The 22,513-nt window shown below is 43.5% G+C and overlaps 1 protein-coding gene across 2 annotated transcripts in view; it reads right to left on the bottom strand.

The window, feature by feature from the left end:
* The window catches only part of EBF2 (EBF transcription factor 2), a 218,056-nt gene that overhangs the window by 190,534 nt on the left and 5,009 nt on the right, over positions 1-22,513 (bottom strand). For both annotated transcript variants that reach the window (XM_020875761.2, XM_020875762.2), the window contains exons 5-6: positions 22,377-22,450; positions 15,685-15,753 (exon numbers count right to left, since the gene is read on the bottom strand). In XM_020875761.2, coding sequence (XP_020731420.1) covers positions 15,685-15,753; positions 22,377-22,450 — 143 coding nt within the window. The remainder of the gene's footprint in view (positions 1-15,684; positions 15,754-22,376; positions 22,451-22,513) is intronic.

Here is a 22,513-nt window from a genome sequence, read left to right as displayed (position 1 = left end):
AAACAAAGACTTTCAGGAAAGGCAGAGAGGGAACAGGAGACGGACAGTGGACTCGGAGTAAATGCAATGCCCAGGAGGCGACAAGTCCATAAAACAGGGTCTAGACAGAGCAGGAGTCCAAGGCCCCAAGAGGTGACAAAAGCGAAAGAAGAGACAGGATGGGGAGGGGGATGAGCACCCCCAAATGCCGACTTTTGTTCAGTCTCTCGGTGGTGTCCGACTCTGTGACCCCATGGACTGCAGCACACCAGGCTTCCCTATCCTTCTCTACCTGCTCGAGTTTGCTCAAACTCTTGTCCATTGAATCGGTAATGCCACCAAAGCTTCCTGCTCACCTTTCAGCCTACATGTGAATCAACTTCCACATGGACATGAGGAGAAAGATGATGAACCCCGCAAGAAGACAGAAAAAACACGACAAGGAAGGATTGCACATGTGCCGATGGGCTCCGGGGCCAGTCAGGGCTCAGAGCTCCAGGCATCTCTCTCCCCTTAGCCCAGGCTGGAAGGCAGCCCTGACTTCCTTCGTTTTCAGATGACAAACTGGGATTCAGACAGAGTGAAGTGAGTCAGAAAGAGAAAAACAAATATCATAGATTAATTCATACACAGGGAATCTAGAAAAATGGTACCGATGAAACTATTTGCAGGACAGGAATTGAGATACAGACGTAGAGAATGGACTTGTGGAACAGGGGAAGGAGCGGGGGATGAATTGAGACAGGAGCATTGACATACAGACACCACCGCGAGTGAAGTAGACAGCGGGAAGCTGCTATAAAGCGCAGGAGTCTCAGCGCGGAGCTCTGCGGTGACCTGGAGGGGTGGGATTCGGGTGGGCCTGGGAGGAAGGTCCAAGACAGAGAGGATGGGGCAGGGGGTGTGCTCATTGTTGTCTGATTCTTTGTGACCCCGTGTACTGTAGCCTGCCAGGCTACGCTGCCCATGCAACTTTCCAGGCCAGAATACTGCAGTGGGTTGCCGTTTCCTACTACAGAGGATCTTCCCTACCCAGGGATCAAACCCATGTCTTCCTGCATTGGCAGGCGAATTCTTTACTGCTGTGCCACCTGGGATATTCATATGTGTGTGTGTGTGTGTGTGTGTGTGTGTGTGTGTGTCTGTGTGTGTATCTGATTTCACTTCATTACAACAAAGAAACAAACACAACATTGTAAAGCGATTATACTGTGATTTTTAAAAATTAAAAAAAAAAAGAAATTTGGATTCAGGTAGGGTTGCCAGATAAAATACAGGATGCCAGCTGATGCTGAATTTCAGCCAAACAATGAATACTTTTTCAGGCTTCCCTGGTGGCCAGTAAAGAATCTGCCCATAATGCAGGAGATCCAGGTTTAATTCCCTAGAGAAGAGCATGGCAACCCACTCCAGTATTCTGACTGGAAAATCCCACAGACTGAGAAGCCTGGCAGGCTATACACCATAGGGTCGCAAAGAGTGGGATACGACTGAGTGACTAACACTTCCACTTCACTTCATAAAGTATATTGCATGGGAAAGACTCCTACTGCAAATGTATTTGTTGTTTATCTGAAATTCAAATTTAACTGGGACGTATTTATACAAAGGGCTTCCCTGGCGGCTCAGACAGTAAGGAATCTGCCTGTAATGCAGGAGACCCGGGTTTGAACCCTGGGGGTGGGGAAGATCCCCTGGAGAAGGAAATGGCAACCCACTCCAGTATCCTTGCCTGGAGAATTTGATGGAGTGAGGAGCCTGGTGTGCCACAGTCCCTGGGGTTGCAAAGAGTCAGACACAACTGAGCAACTAACACACACATTTATACTAAAAAATAAATCATTCGTGTTTGTCTGATATTTAAATTTAACTGGGCATCTTATAGTTTTATGTGCTAAATCTGGCAACTCCAGCGACAATAAGAGGGAGAAATGAGTGAATGGGTGAATGCCTGGATGGCAGAGGAGTAGAAAACCCAAATCTGAGATTATAGCACAGTCGTCATGTGGCAGGAATAACAGTCACTTCAAGCACTCCACCCACGGGTCATAAATCTATGTCCTACATACAGCCTTACCTCTTCTGGAATAAGAAAAAGCCTTTTTGCACAGAAGAAACCAGCTACAGACAAACTATAGTCAGGTAAAGCACCAGCAGTCTGGGCTTCCCTGATGGTCTCAGCAGGTAAGACTCTGTGGTTCCAACGCAGATCTTGTCTCTAATCCCAGCTGAGTCTCTGACCTGCTTGTTACACGGCCCCTGGAACAGTTGCTCTTCAATTGGGTTTTCTCATCCAAAAGGTAGGATGGCAGAGCCAGTGAAAGTGTTAGTTGCTCAGTTCTGTCTGACTCTTTGTGACCCCATGGACTGTAACCAGCCAGGCTCCTCTGTTCATGGGATTCTTCAGGCAAGAATACTGGAGTGGGTAGCCATTCCCTTCTCCAGGAGACCTTCCTAATGTAGCTATAATGAGTCATGTGCATACTTTTAAATGAATCATGAAAATAACCTGTGCAGATGGGACCCAAAGCCAAAAAAAAAAAAAAAAGGGAAAGGCTCATCCTTGGTCTCCATAGAGACCCACCTCGAGGGCTTTATTGGAGGTTCTGTGTGCATAACAGAATTCAGAGGAACAGTGACCCTAAGCGTCCTGTCATTTTGTGAGTTATCTTTTTAAAAGGTCCCAGCATCTTATGGGCCTTAAAAAATGGAGGTGTTAGGACTTCCCTGATGGTCCAGTGGTTAAGATCCTGTGCTCTCTACACAGGGGGAGAAGTTTCCACCCCTGGTCAGGGAACTAAGATCCCGTGTAGTGCACTGCGACAGTGACAGTGAGAGTCACTCAGTCCTGTCCGACTCTTTGTGGCCCCGTGGACTGAAGCCAGGCTCTTCTGTCCATGGGATTTTCCAGGCAAGAATACTGGAGTCGGTAGCCATGCCCTCCTCCAGGGGATCTTCCCAACCCAGGAATCGAATCTGGGTCTCCCACATCGCAGGCAGATTCTTTACCATCTGAACCACCTGAATCCAATGGTTCCATCCCTCCAAATTCTTCCATTCCTGCCATGATTTCAGTGAGAGCAGGGATTTCTCCCTTACTTCCTTCTGGAAAGCTCCTCTTGGATGGAAGCAGCTGCCATGTTTCTCACCAGCTCTGCCTCCTTGATGGTCTTGAGGGGCTAGGACGAGTCCAGTTTAGAGGAGAACCTTTCTGGAGAACAGTCATTCCATTAATTACCTGGTCCAGACCGATAAGACGCTGACTCCCTATAGACTCGAGTCTAGGCTGCCTAATGTGTTTTGGGCGTCTTGTCACTCAACCACTTTCCTTTTACATCAAATGGCTCCTCCAGAGCAACTCTAGGTCACTGCACAGAACAGAACGGAGCCACAAAGAAAAAAATCTGACAAGATTTCAATCAACAAAGCATCTAGTCAAGCCCTAGTAAGTAGAACCCTAAATCTGAAAGGGCTTCCCCGGTGGCTTACATGGTAAGCAACCTGTCTGCAATGCGGGAGACCTGGGTTCGATCCCTGGGTCAGGAAGATCCCCTGGAGAAGGAAACGGCAACCCACTCCAGTATTCTTACCTCGGAAATCCCACAGACAGAGAAGTCTGGCAGGTCCATGGGGTTGCAAACAGGTCAGGCATGACTAAGCGCACACATACAAGATTTAAATCTTAAAATCATCTGTGGACAATAACCTTTTCATCTCCTTGGGATATGTGTCCTGTTTTCCAGATGCTGGGTCCGGTAACCCCTTGGCTGGGTCAAAAAAGAGACCCAGAAAAACTTACCCAGACCTGTTTGCTCGAAGAGAAAGCAAGTAACTAGAAGTTCTAGAAAGTTCTCTCTGAGTGAACGTGTAGTCTTCTCCATCTTTCCTAAGTTCTGGGTCCTTTGTTCTCCTCAAAGCCAGCCAGACAACTTTGGGAAAAGATACCTTTCTTACAAACAAACGTCTATTTCTTATTTCCAACATAGCACAATTTCAGAGTACTATTTTTCCATTCCTGGACTCACCTCCTTCCTGCCAAATCTGCTATTTAATCGCATCACATGATTTTCTGAAGAAGAAGCTGGAAGCTGAAATATACCACTATCTGTTCTGAATAACCCCATACACCCAGCTGGGCTTCTGCGTTACTTATAAATGGTTCAAGCCTGGCCTTCCGAAATTCTGCTTTCTTACAAGCATGCAGACTACTAAAAAATTCACAGATTGCCAGATGGTACAACAGCAGTTCTTTGCAAAGGATCTGAGCTTCCCAGTGAACAAAGGACGCGTACTCATGGGGACAAGTGGCAACATCAGCAAAAGCTCTGCAGTGGTGGGTGTATTGGGGGAGGGGAAGCAGGTTGTAGAGAGGTGAGAAAAATGGGCCTTTCGCCTCCGCGCCTGGTATCTGGTAGGGAAAAACCGACTCCGAACGGCTGCTGCGGGTGGAAGAAGGAACAAATGCCCAGAAGAAGCCGAAAGAAACAAAGCAGAAACCGGGATGTTTTATTTCACAAAATTTGAAGCTTGTGCCTATCTTCCCAACTCCTGGTGGAAATCTTTTGGGGAGCAGATATGCAAACACATCTTTATACCTGGGACTAAAAACAAGCACGCTCTTCCAACTTGGCCAGTTCCTCATGCCAGGCCTAGAGCATTGAACTTGGAGTCCCAGGACCTCCATCCCTGAGTTAGGGTGATGCCCAGGCTTTGGCAGGTAAACATATAAATTCCCAAAGAGCCACAAGAAGAAACGCATTTGTGAACTACTGTTAACATCTTTCTCACAGCTTCCTCTACATTCATTCCCCATGCACTCTCAATGAACCCTCTGCGTTCTCTCTCCTAAATACCCACCTGAACAGGACACTGCACTAGTCAGAGTCCTTTGCTGTACTCCCACTGCCAACACAACAATGTCAAAGCACTTATGTAAAGGCATGTAAGGTCTTCGGCGATCTGGACCCAAATAATCTTTCCAACTGCCCCTCCTATCCCCTTCTACTCATATCTATGCACCTCTAAAACTACAAGCAGATTTAAGAAACTCTTCCTTTTCCACATGCCTTTTCCTACATACTTTCCTTCTCCTGGAATGCCTTTTGACCTCAACTGCATATGTCCAAGTTACAGCTCTCAGCTGCTCGACCACTGCCTAGATGAAATTCATTTCCCCACTTCGGATCTTCTAGACTTTTTATCTCTCCCTCTTCCGTGGCACTTTTTGCATCTCACATTGCATCATGGTTATTTCTGCACATCTTTTATTTTTCGTTCTGAACTGTAAGCTCCTGACAGTAAAGGTGTGTGTCTATTCAATCTTAGTATTCCCTAAGAGCACCCTGCAAAGTCCATGGCATGACAGGCCCTTGATAAATATTTACTGAGTGATTCATTCTGCCTTACAACCTGAGTGATCTGTTCTTGGCATTGTTTTGTACCACTTGGTCATTGAACGGGGAGATAGATAAGTGGTTGTCAAATATAAGTGCTTACAAGAAAGGTCCTATAGAAACTGGCAAAAGACTCAGTCATTCAACTCTCTGATGTCCGGCAGTCAGAGATTAATCTGCCAATGAATATTCACTGAGGGTCTGTAGTATCCAAACCACTGGTAAGACACTGAGAGACCAAGGCTAATAATTGTTTTGACTTTTTTTTAAAAGATTCTCTTCCATCACCCACTACATGGGCACCACACACACATTCACGATTTAACACAACAAACAACTCAACGGGAGAGGTAGTACTATTAACACTATCACAGAGCTAATGATAAGACAGTCAAGGCTTAAGAGACATATGGTGTCTGACATCCAAGAATTACAATATAGTTGGAAATGTAAGGCAAGAGAGAACAACAGGGAAAGAGAGAACAATATCATACATCCTAACAAGAGCGAGGTTACGTGACACGTATCAAGGGAAAAGACTTTGACTACAAGAATTGATATCTTTGGAAAAGTAGAATCTGAATGAGGTCTTAAAAAGGGGATCAAATTCATATTGGCAGAAAGTTGGGGATGTGGGTTCCAGGCAGGACAGATGTGTGCAAAGGGAGATGGTGGGGCATATTCAAGCCTGTGTGATGGAACAAATATCTTGATTCCATGTTGATTTTTGGAGAAATAAATGATGGGACTGGAAAGTTGAAACCTCTCTTGCACCCACTTACCTAGTGTTTAGGGCAGTTTTATAGTTTGTAAATATATTTCTCTCTGTGTGACTGTTTAAACTGTCAGCTCCTTGGGAGTAGAATCATGCCTGTCAGATTCCCTGATGGTGTCTCAGAGTCAGGGCCTCACAAATATTTGCTTAATAACAACTACAGAAAAAAAGTCAGTAAATGAATGAACAAGGGAGCAAATCAGTGTATAGACGCCTAGCCTAGTTTGTGTCAAATGCTAAAGTTCTGAAGTCTAGGAAGACTGGTCAGTCAAGTGGAGTCAGTATAATTCTTAGAAACCCAGAGGAATGAATAAAAAAGGATGTGATACATATAAACAGTGGAAGAGTACTCAGCCATTAAAAAGAATGAACTAATGCCATTTGGAGCAACATGGATGAACTTGGAGACTGTCATACTGAGCGAAGTCAGTCAGACAGAGAAAAAGAAATACTGTATGACATTCTTTATATGTGGAATACAAAAAGAAATGATACAAAGGAATTTACTTACAAAGCAGAGACAGACTCATGGACTTCCAGAATGAGCTCATGGTTACTAGTGGGGAAGGATGGGGGAAGGGATAGATAGGGAGTTGGGATGGACATATCCACCCTGCTATATTTAAAGTGGATAACCAATATGGTCCTACTGTATAGCACACGGAACTCTGCTCAGGGTTATGTGGCAGCCTCGATGAGAGGGGAGTTTGGGGGGAGGGGAATTAAAAATAAATTTTTTAATTAAAAAAAACACTAACCCAACTACAGAAATGAATATCATAACTTTTCAGCTCTTTAATCAGGAGGAGGAGAATGACTTTCTCAAAGGAAACTGTTTCTTGTTTACCACTTTGGCTCAGGTTGTCATCTAATGAAGTGTTTCAACACAAAAGGATGCTTTTCTACACCAGAAAGTAAAGGAGTCCTTCTACCTGCATCTCCCAAAACGGCCAAGAAACTAGCAAAGATTTTACTAGAAAACAAAGGAAGGAGAATATAAAAGAATGATGTTTCCCTTTGGTTAAATAATCTGTGTTTTTTAGTGAGAAAATCTAAACCTATCGGAAGGAATGGAATTTTCACCGTTAAAAAAAAAAGCAGAGGGCCATGATTTCGTAGACTCTTCACAGCACTGGGCTCCGCTACCCTGGCGATGAGGAGTCTGTGCAGAGATGGCACAGGTGAAGAGCTCCTGTAAATTACTGGTGAGTGAGGAGGATGAATGAGCATGTCTGACACCCAAATCTGCGCCTTGGCTAGAAGCAGAGGGTTTAGAGCTGGAAGGTAATGTAAAGGTCATCCATTAATCCACAGCACTTCATTTTACAGATAGGGAAACTGAGGCTTAGGGAGGTGGCTCAGGACCTCTGTGACATTAGACAGCTAAGTTACTAAATGGTCAGAAGCAGGTGTCCTGATCCTAGTCCTGGACCATTCCTGCTAAACCGTGTTGTCTCTCTGGGGATCGATGTTCCATCAAACCTGACACCATTGAATGTGACTTGTACACTCTCAAAGTTAGATGATACTTCAGAGGCCAGTGATCTGGGCTTCTCTGGTGGCTCAGCAGTAAAGCATCTGCCTGCTAATGCAGGAGACGTGGGTTCGATCCCTGGGTCGGGAAGATCCCCTGGAGAAGGAAATGGCAACCCACTTCAGTATTCATGTCTGGGAAATGCCAAGGCCGGTGGGCTACAGTCCATGGGGTTGCAAGAGTCAGAGACAACTTAGTGACTAAACCACTATCACCACAGGCCAGTGATGCCCACAACTTTCCAGAGAACGGTCCCCTTCTCTAGTCTTCCTATCAGGAGTTCTTAGGACCATGCTCACAAGGCTTTTCTATCCTTCAACAACTCTAAGTTCTGGAAAGCTTTTCCTTCTGTTATGCCAAACTCTTTTTCATCATAACTTCCACCCATTGACGACACTCCAATTTCACCATGGAAACTGCCTTTGTGACCTTGGCCGAGTTACCTACCTCCTTCAGACTCATTTCTTCCTCTGTAAAATTAAAGACTTTTCTCAATTATTGAAGATCAGTTAAGATTATTAGGTGACCATAAATTGCTTAGCATGATGTCCAGCACGCAATAAGTGCCCATTAAGTGTCAGATAAATGTTGAGTACTATCCTTACCCTTCCTCCTCAGAGACAGAGTCCTTCACTCAGGAGGAGTTACTACTGATATACCTGGCTGATCCTTTCCCAGGGAGAGGGAGGGAATGGTCACAGGCTGAAAACCAGCCTCAGTGGCCTGCGATGGCAAGAATCCACTAGGCTTTGTGGGCATAAATCTCACCTACAGTTCAATTCCAACTGCTATCCAAAAACTGCTTCTCAAAAACAGAGACACAGTTGCAGAGAACAAACTTATTGATATGAAGTGGGGAAAGGGGAAGTGGGAGGAATGGAGAGATATAGATTGATATATACCGTATTAATGGGACTTCCCTGGTGGCTCAGATGGTAAAGTGTCTGCCTACAATGCGGGAGACCTGGGTTCGATCCCAGGGTCAGGAAGATCCCCTGGAGAAGGACATGGCAACCCACTCCAGTACTCTTGCCTGGAAAATCTCATGGACAGAGGAGCCTGGTAGGCTACAGTCCATAGGGTTGCAAAGAGTCAGACACGACTGAGCAACTTCACTCTCACATTCACTTTCATACCCTATTGATACTATGGATGAAATAGATAACTAATGAGAGACTACTGCTCAGCACAAGGAACTCTACTCAAAGCTCCATGACCTACATGGGAAGGAAATCTATAAAAGAGGGGAGATATGTATACATATAACTGATTCATTGTGCTGTACAGTAGAAATTAACACAACACTGTAAGTATTAATGGGCTCTACTGATGGCTCAGATGATAAAGAATTCACCTGCAGTGCAAGAGACCTGGGTTTTATCCGTGGGTCAGGAAGATCCCCTGGAGAAGGGAATAGCTACCCACTCCAGTGTTCTTGCCTGAAGAATTCCATGGACAGAGGAGCCTGTCAGAAGTAGAAACTAACAACAGAAACTAACACAACATTGTAAAGCAACTATTAATTTTTAAATAATTTTTTTAAAAGTACTGCTTCTCTGTGGTACATATACACCACGGAATATTACTCAGCCATTAAAAAGAATTCATTTGAATCAGTTCTAATGAGATGGATGAAACTGGAGCCCATTATACAGAGCGAAGTAAGCCAGAAAGATAAAGACCATTACAGTATACTAACACATATATATGGAATTTAGAAAGATGGTAACGATAACCCTATATGCAAGACAGAAAAAGAGACACAGATGTATAGAACAGACTTTGGGACTCTGTGGGAGAAGGCGAGGGTGGGATGTTTCAAGAGAACAGCATTGAAACATGTATATCATCTATAGTGAAACAGATCACCAGCCCAGGTTGGGTGCATGAGACAAGTGCTCGGACCTGGTGCACTGGGAAGACCCAGAGGGATCGGGTGGAGAGGGAGGTGGGAGGGGGGACCGGGATGGGGAATACGTGTAACTCCATGGCTGATTCATGTCAATGTATGACAAAAACCACTACAATACTGTAAAGTAATTAGCCTCCAACTAATAAAAATAAAATAAAAATTAAAATTAAAAAATAAAAAATAAATAAAAAATAAAAGTACTGCTTCTATGCTGAAAGGGACAATGAGGTCAAAAGTAGAATCTATATCACAGATCAAGAACAGATGAGTATGGAGTTCCATCTGATAAATTAGCTGAAAGAAACACTCCAGTGTTGAGAGTCAAGGCAACACCGTCTAGCGTGCAGGGAGGGTCAATAAGGACTTTATTTCCAAGAGGTATTCTCTGAAAGCTCCCCTTCCACCAGTAACACTTTGCAGAGTTCAGTGATACATGGATAGAGGAATAACAAATACAGCCCAGAGGAAAGAGGATCCAGACACTTCTCCAGTGAATGAGGTAGTCGGTGAGGCATAGAGAAGCAGGAAGAGCATGTGCCAGTTGGCAGGGAAAAGGCAAATGAGAATCCTGGACCATAGAGAGAGCAGCAGATGAAGATACCTACCAAGACGGCGGCAGGAGAAAGGATCACTTAGAAAGAAAAAAGGAAAAAAATCCATAGCCATTAGGATGGCAACTATCAAAACACAAAACAAAACTAAACAATCAAATAACAAGTGACGTGGGGATGTGGCAGAAATGGAAACCTTTGTTCACTGAGGCTGGGAATGTAAAATGGTGTAACCGCTATGAGTATGGCATGACAGTTCTTTAAACTACCATATGATGCACCAGTTGAATTTCTGGATATGTTTCCAAAAGAATTAAAAACAGAGACTCACAGAGATATCTGTACATCCATGTTCATGGCAAATATTATTCACAAGATCCAAAAGGCTGAAGCAAGCCATGTATCCACTGACAGATGAATAAATAATATATAGTCTCACCATACAATGGAATATTACTCAGTCTTTAAAACAAAAGAAATTTTTACATAAGTCACAACATGAAGGAAACCTAAGGATATGATTCTGTGAAATAAGCCAGTCAGAAAAGGATAAATAAAATATTATATGAAGTACCTATGGGAGTCAAATTCATAGAGGAAGAAAGCAGCATGGCAGTTGCCAGGAACTGGGAGAGGGGAGAGGGGGAATCACGATTTAATCAGTACAGAGTTTCCATTTGGGAAGATAAAAAGAATTCTGTAAATGTATGGTGGTGAAGGTTACACAACAAGGTGAATGCACTTAATACCTCTAAACTATACATTTTTAAATGGTTAAAATAGTCAATGTTATGTTATATATATTTTGCCACAATTTCTAAAAAATTGTTAAAGGAAGATAACATCAGAAAAACAGCTCATGAGCAAATAAATACCAGATCCTTTTGCATAAACCTTTTGAATGAAGGTTATTCTGATGTATGCTTGACTTCTTGAAAAATAAAATAAGCAAAAACCATCAACATTTACAATGGTCCTTCTGGAAGCAGAAGCAGAGTTCATAAATATAGAAGACCAAGAGCCAAAGACAAAACATTGGTATATTTATCATGTGAGAAATAGGTTGGAGCTGCCCTTTTAATAGAAAATATCATGGGCAGAGGCAGCCTACAAATATCCAAAAAGAACCCTTGTCCTCTCCTCTCCTCTGACTTTTCACGGGCCTACAAGAACATGAACAATAAACACTCTTTATCCTTCTCCCAAGTCAATGAGAGTGTCCCTAAAATCCTCTTTCCACGGACCACCAAGGGCTTCACCATGGCTCAGACAGTAAAGAATCCTCCTACAACACAAGAGATCAGGGTTCGATCTTCCCTGTGGTTCAGACAGTAAAGAATCCCCCTACGACACCAGAGATCAGGGTTCGATCCATGGGTCGGGAAGATCCCCTGGAGAAGGGAACGGCTACCCACTCCAGTATTCTTGCCTGGAGAATTCTGTGGACACAGGAGCCTGGTGGGCTACAGTCCGTGGGGTCACAAGACTCAAACATGACTTAGCAACTAAACCACCTCCACTATCTGAAACCCCAAAATGAAAGTCAGTTTGAGTCTTTTTATTTTTATTTACCACACAGAGATCTTTATGGACAAGGTGTAACCTGAAGACCTCAGTAGGGAATATGTTCTCATTGTTGACTTTGTTTTGTTTTGTTCTGTTGAGGTTTTTTTTTTTTTTTTCAGATAGGAACTTTAGATTTTTATACTCAAAATGAATAAATGCTACTGCCACGCTGCACACGTGTTTCTATACAGAAGGAAGGCTCTGCTGGGGGTCTGTGATTTAGCAGCAAGTCCTACTGGGCTGTGTGTTGGCCTGGCTTTTTGGAAACGGGTGTGACTGCCCAAGAATTCACAAAAGCATGCTTCAAAGACAACTGAAAATAATAATTAAATTTATGTTTCTAGAGAGACAAAGGATGACAGCCACATAGGCAGGGGAAAAAAATTCCCAGTATGGGGCTAGGTCTTAGGAAATGGAGAACACAGCCTCTGATGGGGATGCTCCATTGTAAAAATCCAATGATTTTCAGTTAAGGGGCCATGAGGTTGAGGAAGTTATCTGTCGTATTTCAAATAGCCTATTAGAAATGGAGTGTCTGCCCAGGACGTGGTCACATGGGGCTAAGTGAAAAGTCAGGTCGTTTCATGTTTGAGCTGGCAGTCTATCAAGTTAGTGTGGTAATACTAGCAGTTCTCATACCAATCAGAATCTCTGATCGGCTATTGATGAGATTAAGGACATTTAAAAAAATTATTTCTTTATTTTTGGCTGTATCACTAGGCTTGCAGGATCTTAGTCTCTGACCATGGATCAAACCCCTACCCCCTGCAGTGGAAGCATGGAGTCTTAACCACTGAACCGCCAGGAAAGTCCTGAGATCAAGGGCATTTCTGGGATGAGATTTTTCCTCCCCATTCTGTTGTACATCTTCAAGTAATAAAAATTAAATTATAGCTGGATTATGACTTGTTTGTTGCAGCTTGGCAGGCAAAATCTTGCAGAACCTGGTTCTGCAAAGGAAAAAATAAAAGGGGTCCCTGGCGGTGAAAAGTTTGGGAACCAGTCTTGAAGGGTCCCCTCCCACCACCAACTTGCACAATTTCAAGGGAATAAACCAGCTTCCCTGGAGTCAGAGCGGAACATGGCTGTTGTGTGAGAAATTCAAAGATAGACAGTGTAAATTAACTGCATCTGGTTAGATGGAGTGAGAAGGAGGAAGAGATAATTAGTCGGCGTATAGGAACAAGGGCAAAGAGAGTTCTATATTTACCCAGAGGAAATCCAAAATAGACTACTTAGCACCTGTTGGGTTATCTCAACCCCGTAGCTCGTGGGTTATCTAAACATCTCTAAGGTGGCAGGTGTTGAACCCAGGGACCAGAGGTACTGCTTGACAACACACACCACCCATCTCATCTCCTGCAAAGGGAAGCCTGCCTTCAATCCTCTTCCCCTTCCACAAATGAAAGGAAGGAGGCAGAGAGAAGCCCCGAAGACAGTCAGGAACAAAAAGACAAGATTCCGATAGAGGAACAAGCAGTATCTTCAAACAAAAGCCCTCTGATTAGGAAGCCGAACAAATGCATCGGTTTATAACAAGATGAGTTCTTTAAAAAAAACCTGATCCCTGACCAATTTATAGCACCCTTTGGTATGTATGTTTCCACATGCAGATGCACAACATTTCAGAAGTAACACATATTACAAGCGATGCAGAGACATCGCCAGGCTGTTTAATTGTGCACCAGCTAATAAAAATAAATGCCACCATCACATAAAGCTCAAGACACAGTTAAAATACAATTTCCACCTTCTCAGAAGAATTTAAAGCATTTTAGCACACACAATGAAGGCACATAACCTGAAATTTTTTTCTCCCCATAGATGCCAAGACCCTATGTACATTAACATGTATATTATATGGAAAGAAAACATAGCGTATTCTTTCTCCCTGCATTCGGGCTATACATAGTTTCTTAGAGAAAGGACTGCTACTAAATGCAGAGTCTTTAGAATGTGTGCTTATGAGATGTAAGGCGCGGGTAGGCATTTATGGGTTTGCAAACATTTCTAAAGCTGGTTTATGGGGTATTTATTACAAGAAAAGATATCACAACCATGAGGTTAGAATACCTTCTTGAAAGAGGAGCTAAAGTTAGTTTCTAGAAAAAGACTAGACAGAGATAAGTGAACTCAGTAGACATGCTGGAAAGGACTGAGCCCGTGTCCACACCGCTCTCACAGGCTTCATATCCTCCAGAGCACCTCGGGGTATACTAGGAAGCTGGGAAATGTTGTGTTGTTTCGTCACTAAGTCGTGTCTGACTCTTACTCAACTCTATGGACTGTAGCCCCCCAGGCTCCTCTCTCCATGGGATTTCTGCCTTCATACCTTCTCCCTTCCACAAATGAAGGGAAGAAGACAAAGGGAAGCCCAGAAGACAGTCAAGAGCAATTAGACAAGATTCTAATGAAGATTCCGAGAATACTGAAGCAGGTTGCATAGGTTTCCATTTCCTTCTCCAGAGAATCTTCCCGACCCAGGGATCAAACCTGTGTCTTCTGCATTAGCAGGTGGGTTCTTTACCACTGAGCCACCAGGGAAGCCTGGGAAATTATATCACATGTGATTGTATAAACTGGGACAGAGAGTGCTGGGAGGAAAGGATTGTGGCAATAAGAGCACCACAGGCCAGAAGTGAGGACAGCTGTGTTCCGGCACCAGCTTCACTCCAACCAGAGGCGTAACTGTGGGCAAGTCACATCACCATTCCTGAGTTCAGCCTTTTCACTGATCAAACAAGGAAGACAGCTGGTCCTACAGAGTTCCTACAACTCATTAATTTTAAGCTTCTATTTGCTTTCAGAAAAACTAAGGAAATCCCAAAGAACTCCCTCAAATGGGTCTTACTTGAACCTCCTAAGATGGTGAAGGTACTCTATGCATCCAGCAAACATTTCCTACTTGACTGTCATCTTCCTCCAAGCATCTCAGGGAATATTGCAAAACTGCCATGTATATTTTAGCAACCTTCTGCAATGTCCAACAGCAAGCCATACCCTCCAACTCTATACCCTCTGTGACACCACCGAGCAGAGATGCTGAGTGCTGTGTCCAAGGTCAGAAGCTAGGATAGGATCAGAATTCCAGCCTCCTCATTCCTAGGCTATGCTATACTTTCCACAAAGAAAGCAAGCTGGCTTTCTGGGAAGAATGCCAGAGGTTCCATTCTCCCAACTGAGAATTTGTTGGAATATTGGAATAACAACTTTAGAGACTGCGGCTGCTCCAATCCATTTCAGGACCTGTCTAGAAACACAAAAACCCAAAGAAAGAAGCAAGAGGGAATTCTTCCGTTTTTTAACGAAAGAGAAAAAATTAGGGGTGGGAATATGGGATTTCTTAAAAATTACATGATTGCTGGAAGTTAATTTGGTATTTCTTCACTGGTTTGTAAGTTCTGGTTCCAATCACAAAAACATACAGCCGAGGAGGCTGAAATCACATTTCAATGAATTAGCATCTTGTCCCAAAGAATCTTTTCCACTCTGAACATAACATAGGACCTGGAATGCAACCCTCTGTGGTAGAAAGGAACCTCTCCCTGTGCAACAGAAAGCTTGTCATCATCCCCAAACCATAATCTAATTTGACAGTCTTCAAGCCCAACAGCAATCACAGAGAGTGATGAGGAAGTGGCCAAGTAACTTCGGGTGCACTGCCTCTTCTAGAAAACTAAGTGAGACCCTATTTCTGCCAGGTGGGAGAGATGGCATTCTTCACCACCCTTTCCCATTAGACTGAAGTCAGAGAACCTGGAAAAGATAGAGACATCGGTTCAAAAAGGAAGGTTCTGACTTCTTTCAAGAAATGCCAACCAAAACAAGAAAACACGTGTCAGACCAGCTCCAAGCCTTGAAGGTAACATGTCATCAACCTTACGGCAAAGCCCAGTGATCAGTACTCAGAGCTGAGATTCTAAAAGAGAAAAACCAGAAATGCTTAAAAAAAAAAAATCACGTTTTCCCCCTACCTGTCGATGATGACAGGGTCTGAAGGAGTCTCATTTCGGTTGCCACAACTTTTCTTTTCGCAACACCGACTGTAGGTTGGGAAGGGATGAAGAGAGCAAATGAAACATGTTAAAATCCAGAAGTATGGTGAGCATACAATGTTAAGAACGTTCACAAAAATAAGTGCATTCTTGGTAGCTGCTTAACTATCAGCTGCTTGAACATGAATGTATGGCTATGTTCAAAAACACTAAACATGAAGCCCAAGACTATTCATCCAAATTCTCCATCTATGACTTATAAACTTGTAATTCTCAGCAAATCACAACTTTCCCCAGAGCTTTATTTGTAACCTGAATGATGGATACTTGGACTTTAAGATCTAGAAGGTCACCTCCAGCTCCATGTTGAATGATTTTATTATTGTATATTTTTTTTTAGATCTCTGTGTCTTAATAAATACTTGAAGGAATAAGGGAAAGGAATAGGTATTAAAAAATGAAAAAAGACCCCAAGTAGCTGCCTAAATTATTATAAACTTTAGTTACATAACAGCTTTCTTCACAGAACTCACTGTACTTTATAATTATTCATTCATCCATTTATTCACTCATTTCCATCATTTTCTAAAGGTGAAGGAAGATTACCAGAACTATGGTGTGCATTGTCAAATGGGGCAAAAAATTAATCAGGGAACTGTAAAAAGATATCTCTAATCATTTTCACCAGATCTGGAACAGAAATGGGACTTAGCATGTGGTAGGTCCCATCCTGAAAATTCTGCCTTCCGAGACTTCCTTCCTTCTGTCTGGCAAAGTAGTGGGTACCAGGTAGCTACTGGAGAAATGCTTGTGGGATCATCTGAGATGAAGAGAGAAAGAAGGGGCCCTAAGCAAATACAACAGATGGAGATGGGAAGGACTCAGGAGGACCTAAAGAGAACAAAACACTCCCCTCCAAAAGGCACGGAAGACCTAAACAAATATGAGAAGAGCAAGGGAGGCTGGGTGGCCAGAAGCACAGGAAAATCACATCCCCATACTGCCTGTCTGCTCCTTGTCAGGACCACAGTCTTCAATTTTTTTAATCTTTTCTTAAATCATTTTTATTGGAATATAATAACTTTATAATGTGTTAGTTTCCACTGTACAACAGCATGAATCAGCATAGGTATACATATATCCCCTCCCTCGCGGCCCTCCCTCCCACCCCACTTCCCCATCCCAGCGCACTTCCCCACCCCACCCGTCTAGGTCATCACAAAGTACCTAGCCGAGCTCCCTGTGCTATATGGCAGCTTCCCGCCAGCTATTTATCTTACATGTGGAGTGTATATACGACAATGATACTTTCCGAATTCATCCCACCCTCCCCTTCCCCCCGCGTCCACATGTCCATTCTCTACATCTGTGTCTCTATCCGTGCCTTCATCTGAACCATTTTCCTGGATCCCACATATCCGTTAATCTATGATATTTGTTTTTCTCTTTCTGACTTCACTCTGTATGACAGACTCTAAAGGACCACAGGCTTCTAAATACCTCTCAGCTCATCCAAGCACATGGTCCACCATCACAGTAGTTGGTAAAGGACATGGTCTTGACATGGCTTATAAAAACAGCACTATCATCCACACCACTTGGAGAATACACCTCATAAACACCAGCAATAACCAAATTCATGTAAGTGTTGCCCTTCCTGTGATAGCCCCCCGATGGTTTAAGATGATGCAGCGCAATAGAAGGATTGGTTAAGAGGGAGCTGGAGCTCTGACGTCTAACCCAACTTAGTTATTAGTCAGCTGCATGAATGTAGTCAAATCTTTTTAACCCTTCTGGGCTTGACCTTCCTGATTCATGAAATCAAAGGGTTGGACTAGATTATCTAGAGTCCCTTCTAGGTTTAAGAAGTCCACGAGGATATGAGATTCCTTCAATTCAAAAGTGGCTACAGATTAAGGAAAAGGATGAAGCCATGTGGTAGCAAAGACCCAAAGGCCCAACACCAGCTCAGTCTTAGATTCGCTTCCTGGTTCTCTGCAGTGCACTCTGATCCTCTACAGAACTATCAACAAACACATAATTTTAAAAAAGAGATTCCAAGTTCATATGTCATATGTAGGGATGTGTGGATTCTTCAATGAACAATTCTATCATTCTCCAAAAGTTAAAAATATGTGAGATATGCTTAAAAAAAAACTTTCACCCAGTGGGCATGATAAGGCTTGGAGAAATTTAAGCAAATTAGTATGAAGTAAAAGAAAGCTTGTCTCAACTTTCTTAGATGCTAGCGTTTGCTGCTGAGGCTCTCTGAAATAATAGTTTACCTTTGAAAATTCCAACCATCCCAAGATTAACACCAATAAAAATGCTGACCAGCTGCTCTCCCACCTCCCAAAACCCTTGTCTCTTTTCCCAACTCCTTACCCATCCCCATCATTGTTCCCCACCTCCCTCCCAATTCCTGCCTCCCACCTCTATTATTTCTATTGCTTACATCAGCAGAATAATACCTTTGCAGCCCAGACAAACCTTTTTTTCTTAGCAAGACAATTCCAAAAATCCTATCCATGCTAGGTATCTGAAGACCTTCTAACAGACTCCTCTTTGACATCACCAGCAGGTCAACCCAACCTGAATCTGTGTGCGAGTGTAAGTACAATCTAATTACAAGAGAACACAATCCGAATGTGCCAATCTATTTAATTTGAGAAGGAGTGATTCTGAGGAAGCCAAGTAAGTTTGCAAAATTGCTCAGCTGAATTCAGCTGCTCTCCGTGGGGACTTTCTCTGGAGGAAAAGAAAAATAGATAAAAATGTAAGCCTGGTGCCAGGGAAATACAATGTGGGGAATCCACTCAGGGAAGGAAATGATATTTCAAGAAAAATGCAGAGAAACTTTAGGGTCCAATCTTCCATTTTCCAACAGTAACATATTTAAGTATAATCTCTAATGTTAACACTCAGAAAAGATGCAACAAGCACTCAGCTGTTGGACTATAATAGTGAAGGTAAAAAAACTATAGGAGTGAACTGTATTCACCCCATCTGAGTCCTTCATCAAATTTCTCTGGGTTAGCCAGAGCAAATTCTTTTTTTTTTTTTTTTTTTAAAGAAAAGGTCTCATCAAGATGTCCTGGTTGTTCTTTATTTGGTTTCTTAAATGACATTCAGTCCTTAAACCAGAGATAGTAACATGAGCAAAGGGAAGTAGAGAATATAAGACTTTCACAAACTCACATTCCCCAAACAACTGCTCTGAGATCAGGGACATGGGGCGCTGACATGAAGGACCAGGTCCCCAAATGACTCAGATAACCAGCTCAAATCTCCCTTCTTTTCGGTGTAGACACAAAACCTGTGTGAACAACTTCAGGCTCAGTTACTTTCATTAAAAGGTTTCTTAGGGATATTTTCTACCAAGCCCGTCACTCTAAGTCCAAAAGTATTTTTTAGAAGCTGAATGAGACTGAAAAATAAGAAAAGATGGGAAACAAAGAGAAGAGGAAACTGCCGTTGCACTAGGTTAAGGCTGTGTCTCTAACTTCCAGGGGAAGCTCTAAAGTACTTTTTTCCCCTAATGAATGAAAATGAAAGCTCTGCCTCTGCTCCTCATTCAGCATGGTTTGGCTTATTTTACTCTAGTCCTTATTTGGAGAACCTTTTACCTGAAATACTTTCAGCTTGCTCACAGGCCTCTTCTACCTTCCCTATATCCTTGTGGGATCTTTGGAGAGGGAAAGAGGTAAAAAACAAAAAATCAAACCGGTTGGGGATGAGAGGTGGGGAATAGGAAAATTTTTATCCCAAGGCTGAATCTTACCTGCATTTTTCAGAAAGGGATCAAGATGGGGGATAAGCAAAGGGAAAAAAGCGCCAGTCTCGGGCATAGAGTGTCCAGTCAGCCAAACCCCTAGCCAGTGTTAGCCCTTTCCCCTCCAAAATCGTTTTTAAAATTCAACCCTCAACTTTCAAAAATCTGTCTCTAATTTCAAACTCAAATAAGCGCACAGCATGGTAGCTTTTGTTTTGTTTTCTTCTCCCCAACTCCTCCCTGCGATTGCATAACAAAAGTGTCTAAATTCACACCATCTGGCCGATAAAGACACTGGCCCCACTGCCCGGCTGGCCCATCTGATTAGGGCCCCGTCTAGCCTGCGCCTTGTGGCAAAAAGTCACAGCTGTGGGGTTTGCTCCGGCTCAATACAACTCTGTTATTAGCCAGCTGTAGGCCTTGAGACGACTTCTGTTCAAATTATAATATCTTTTAACCCTCTGAGCATTGAGGGCACAGGGGTGGCTGGCAGCGACATAACAACTAGATTTCTCCTTCCTAATAATTGGCAAAATGAACTGAAGCAGGGGAGAGAGGAGTGGAGACAACTGGGGAAAGGAGAGAAAAGTTATACCTAAAAGAGATTAATTTTGTTGCCGCCCTAAAAGCAAAACATCAGTTTATGGGTTTTTGTTTTGTTTGTTTGTTTGTTGTTGTTAGCCAAAGGTGATAGAACAAAAGCATTCAGGAAAATTTGCAGGTATGCCACAAACACCATGCAAATGAAATTCAGTATGTGCAGTACCCACAGAGAAATGGGGCTCATCTGATTCATTCCTCAGTCACTGACTGATAACTGACTCTTAAAACGTGGGAGAGGGAACTTTTTTCCCTGATTGCAGAGTCAACCAGCTCTGACTGACAGATTGAATGGGATCCTCCCTTTCAGATAGATACAAATCTGCTACCATTCCAGCTCATCTCCCAGTGCGCGTGCTTGCACGCACACACACACGCGCGCACACACACACATACACACACAAATACAGACACAATACCCATTCCATGGATCATTTATTTACCCATAATTAATATTTGTTTTAAATTCTAGTTTGGGGAGAAAATAGCAGAGCATCTTCCCAGGTCTCAAATGAAGAGAAGTTACAGTACATTAAATTTTTATATTGTGTTACTAATGCAGACTAAACTAGAGGCTTTAAAAATTGATGCTGCTACTTAAACAGCATAAAATGAGGCGGATTTGATTGGGCTTAAAAATAAAAATGTCAGCCTGAACTACAGCAGGATGGGGTGTGCAAGTATTATTTAAAGTGATAGGTATAATTCGTCAGACAATGGGCCAGACTTGGGTTTTGTTTTCTTTTTTTTTTTAAGAAGATAATCTTTCCCCACAAAGATGTTTGAAAGTAGAAAGAAGAATTTAAAAGAGAAAAACCCACCTTTCAATTAGCCAACCCAGTCAAAATGTTCTGACTATTTAACCTAGGCATCACACGCAAGTTCACCTTGGAATTGTATTTTCTTTCTGAATGTACCTATCAAGGAGCCCTGGGATAACGGAGTACCGATGTGCTTACCCACACCTCACCCAGCAACTCAGTCAGGGAGCCCTCAATCCCCTCAGCTGAGGCCACGGACAGAGCTGAACTTTGTAGTTGGCAAAGTTTGTTTTTCTAATACTTGGTCAAAACCAAAACAAACACGTCTGATTGTAATGGTTTCTTCCTGACTGGGTGGGGAGGGAGACCAGGCTGCCAGAAGCAGCCCATAAAACAATTCAAACTAAATCAGACAGCTTGCAATTACGCAAAGCTAGCAAGGCTGATGTTGGAAGACATTCACTGAAGCAGTAGCAGACTATGAAAGAATTGAGCATTTCTCTCCAATCAGAGATTTTGGAGGAAGAAAACGCAGTATGGATATAAACATTGAAATTTTTATAGTAAAATAACCACTTCTTCCCAGAGTTTCCTTTCTATATCCTTTCTCCTTTGCTGTGGGATCCCCCATAACTAGCACATATTAGACACTCAATATACATTTGTTGGAAGAACGAATAAATGTACAGATGAATTTCTTCTATTAAAAAAATTTCTTTTCTTCTGGTCCAGGAGAAGAAAGGACCCAAAATGAAATGAATTGATCTCAGAAAAGAAAACGGGAAATGGTGTAGGAATCTGGGTAGATTGCACCTTTTACAACTCGGCCGTCAAAATCCAGCTGCTGCTCCAGACCCCGGATCTACCCGCTGAGGTTCTCTTCCAGTTCCTCCCGTCCATTGCCCGGAAGTTCATCCTGACCTAAGAAACTCCCCTGACTCAGGAAATCTAGGAAAAGAAACGTCCCCGCAAGAAGAAAACGCTCCTGCATCACAGACAGGTGCCTCATCTGGGGGACAAGGGGGTAGCACCCCCAAAATGGACCGCTCGATCTCTCTCGCCTGTCCAGACTGAGTCGTTCCAAAACCTTGACTCGGTAACTCTACAAGTGGCCCCTCCTGGACATCTACCCCTAGAATGCGCGGGAGCGGCGGGAACCCAGCCATGCGGATCTTGGACGGCGACCGGCTCAGGCTGTCTTCATCCCAAACTGACCCGCGCCTGCCCAGCCCCTCCCCGCGTTCCGCGGACCGCTGGACGGCAGGTCTTCCACGGAGCAAACTCGTGCCACGCCTGGGGGTGGAATCCTGGGTGGTTCTGGGCTGCCTTTTCGAGTCCTGATCGATTTGTTCTTAGAATCTGACTTTTAAGGAGGAAATCCAGCCAACCGGCCCAGGAGCAAGTCCCGGCGAGGCCGCCCGCCCAAGCGCGCCACCACTCCCCAGGGTCAGCGCCGGGGACGCAGGCGAGTCCGCGCGCCCCGAGCTGCTCACCCGCCCCACGTTCCAGCCAAGCCCGCGGGAAAACACGGCTCTTACCTGCACATCACTTCGTGTGTCAGGAGAACTCGGCACATTTCCGGATTCTTATTTTGTCCCTCGTAAGCTATGGGCTGCGAAGGAGGCGCGGGCAGGGAGGGACAAAGAAAAGGGGACGTTAGAGGGAGAACAGACTC

Source organism: Odocoileus virginianus, chromosome 31 (assembly GCF_023699985.2).
Source record: "Odocoileus virginianus isolate 20LAN1187 ecotype Illinois chromosome 31, Ovbor_1.2, whole genome shotgun sequence".
In the NCBI taxonomy this organism is placed as follows: Eukaryota; Metazoa; Chordata; class Mammalia; order Artiodactyla; family Cervidae; genus Odocoileus; species Odocoileus virginianus.
The sequence above is the reverse complement of the archived record's forward strand: the minus strand, read 5'-3'. Positions and strand labels throughout refer to the sequence as shown.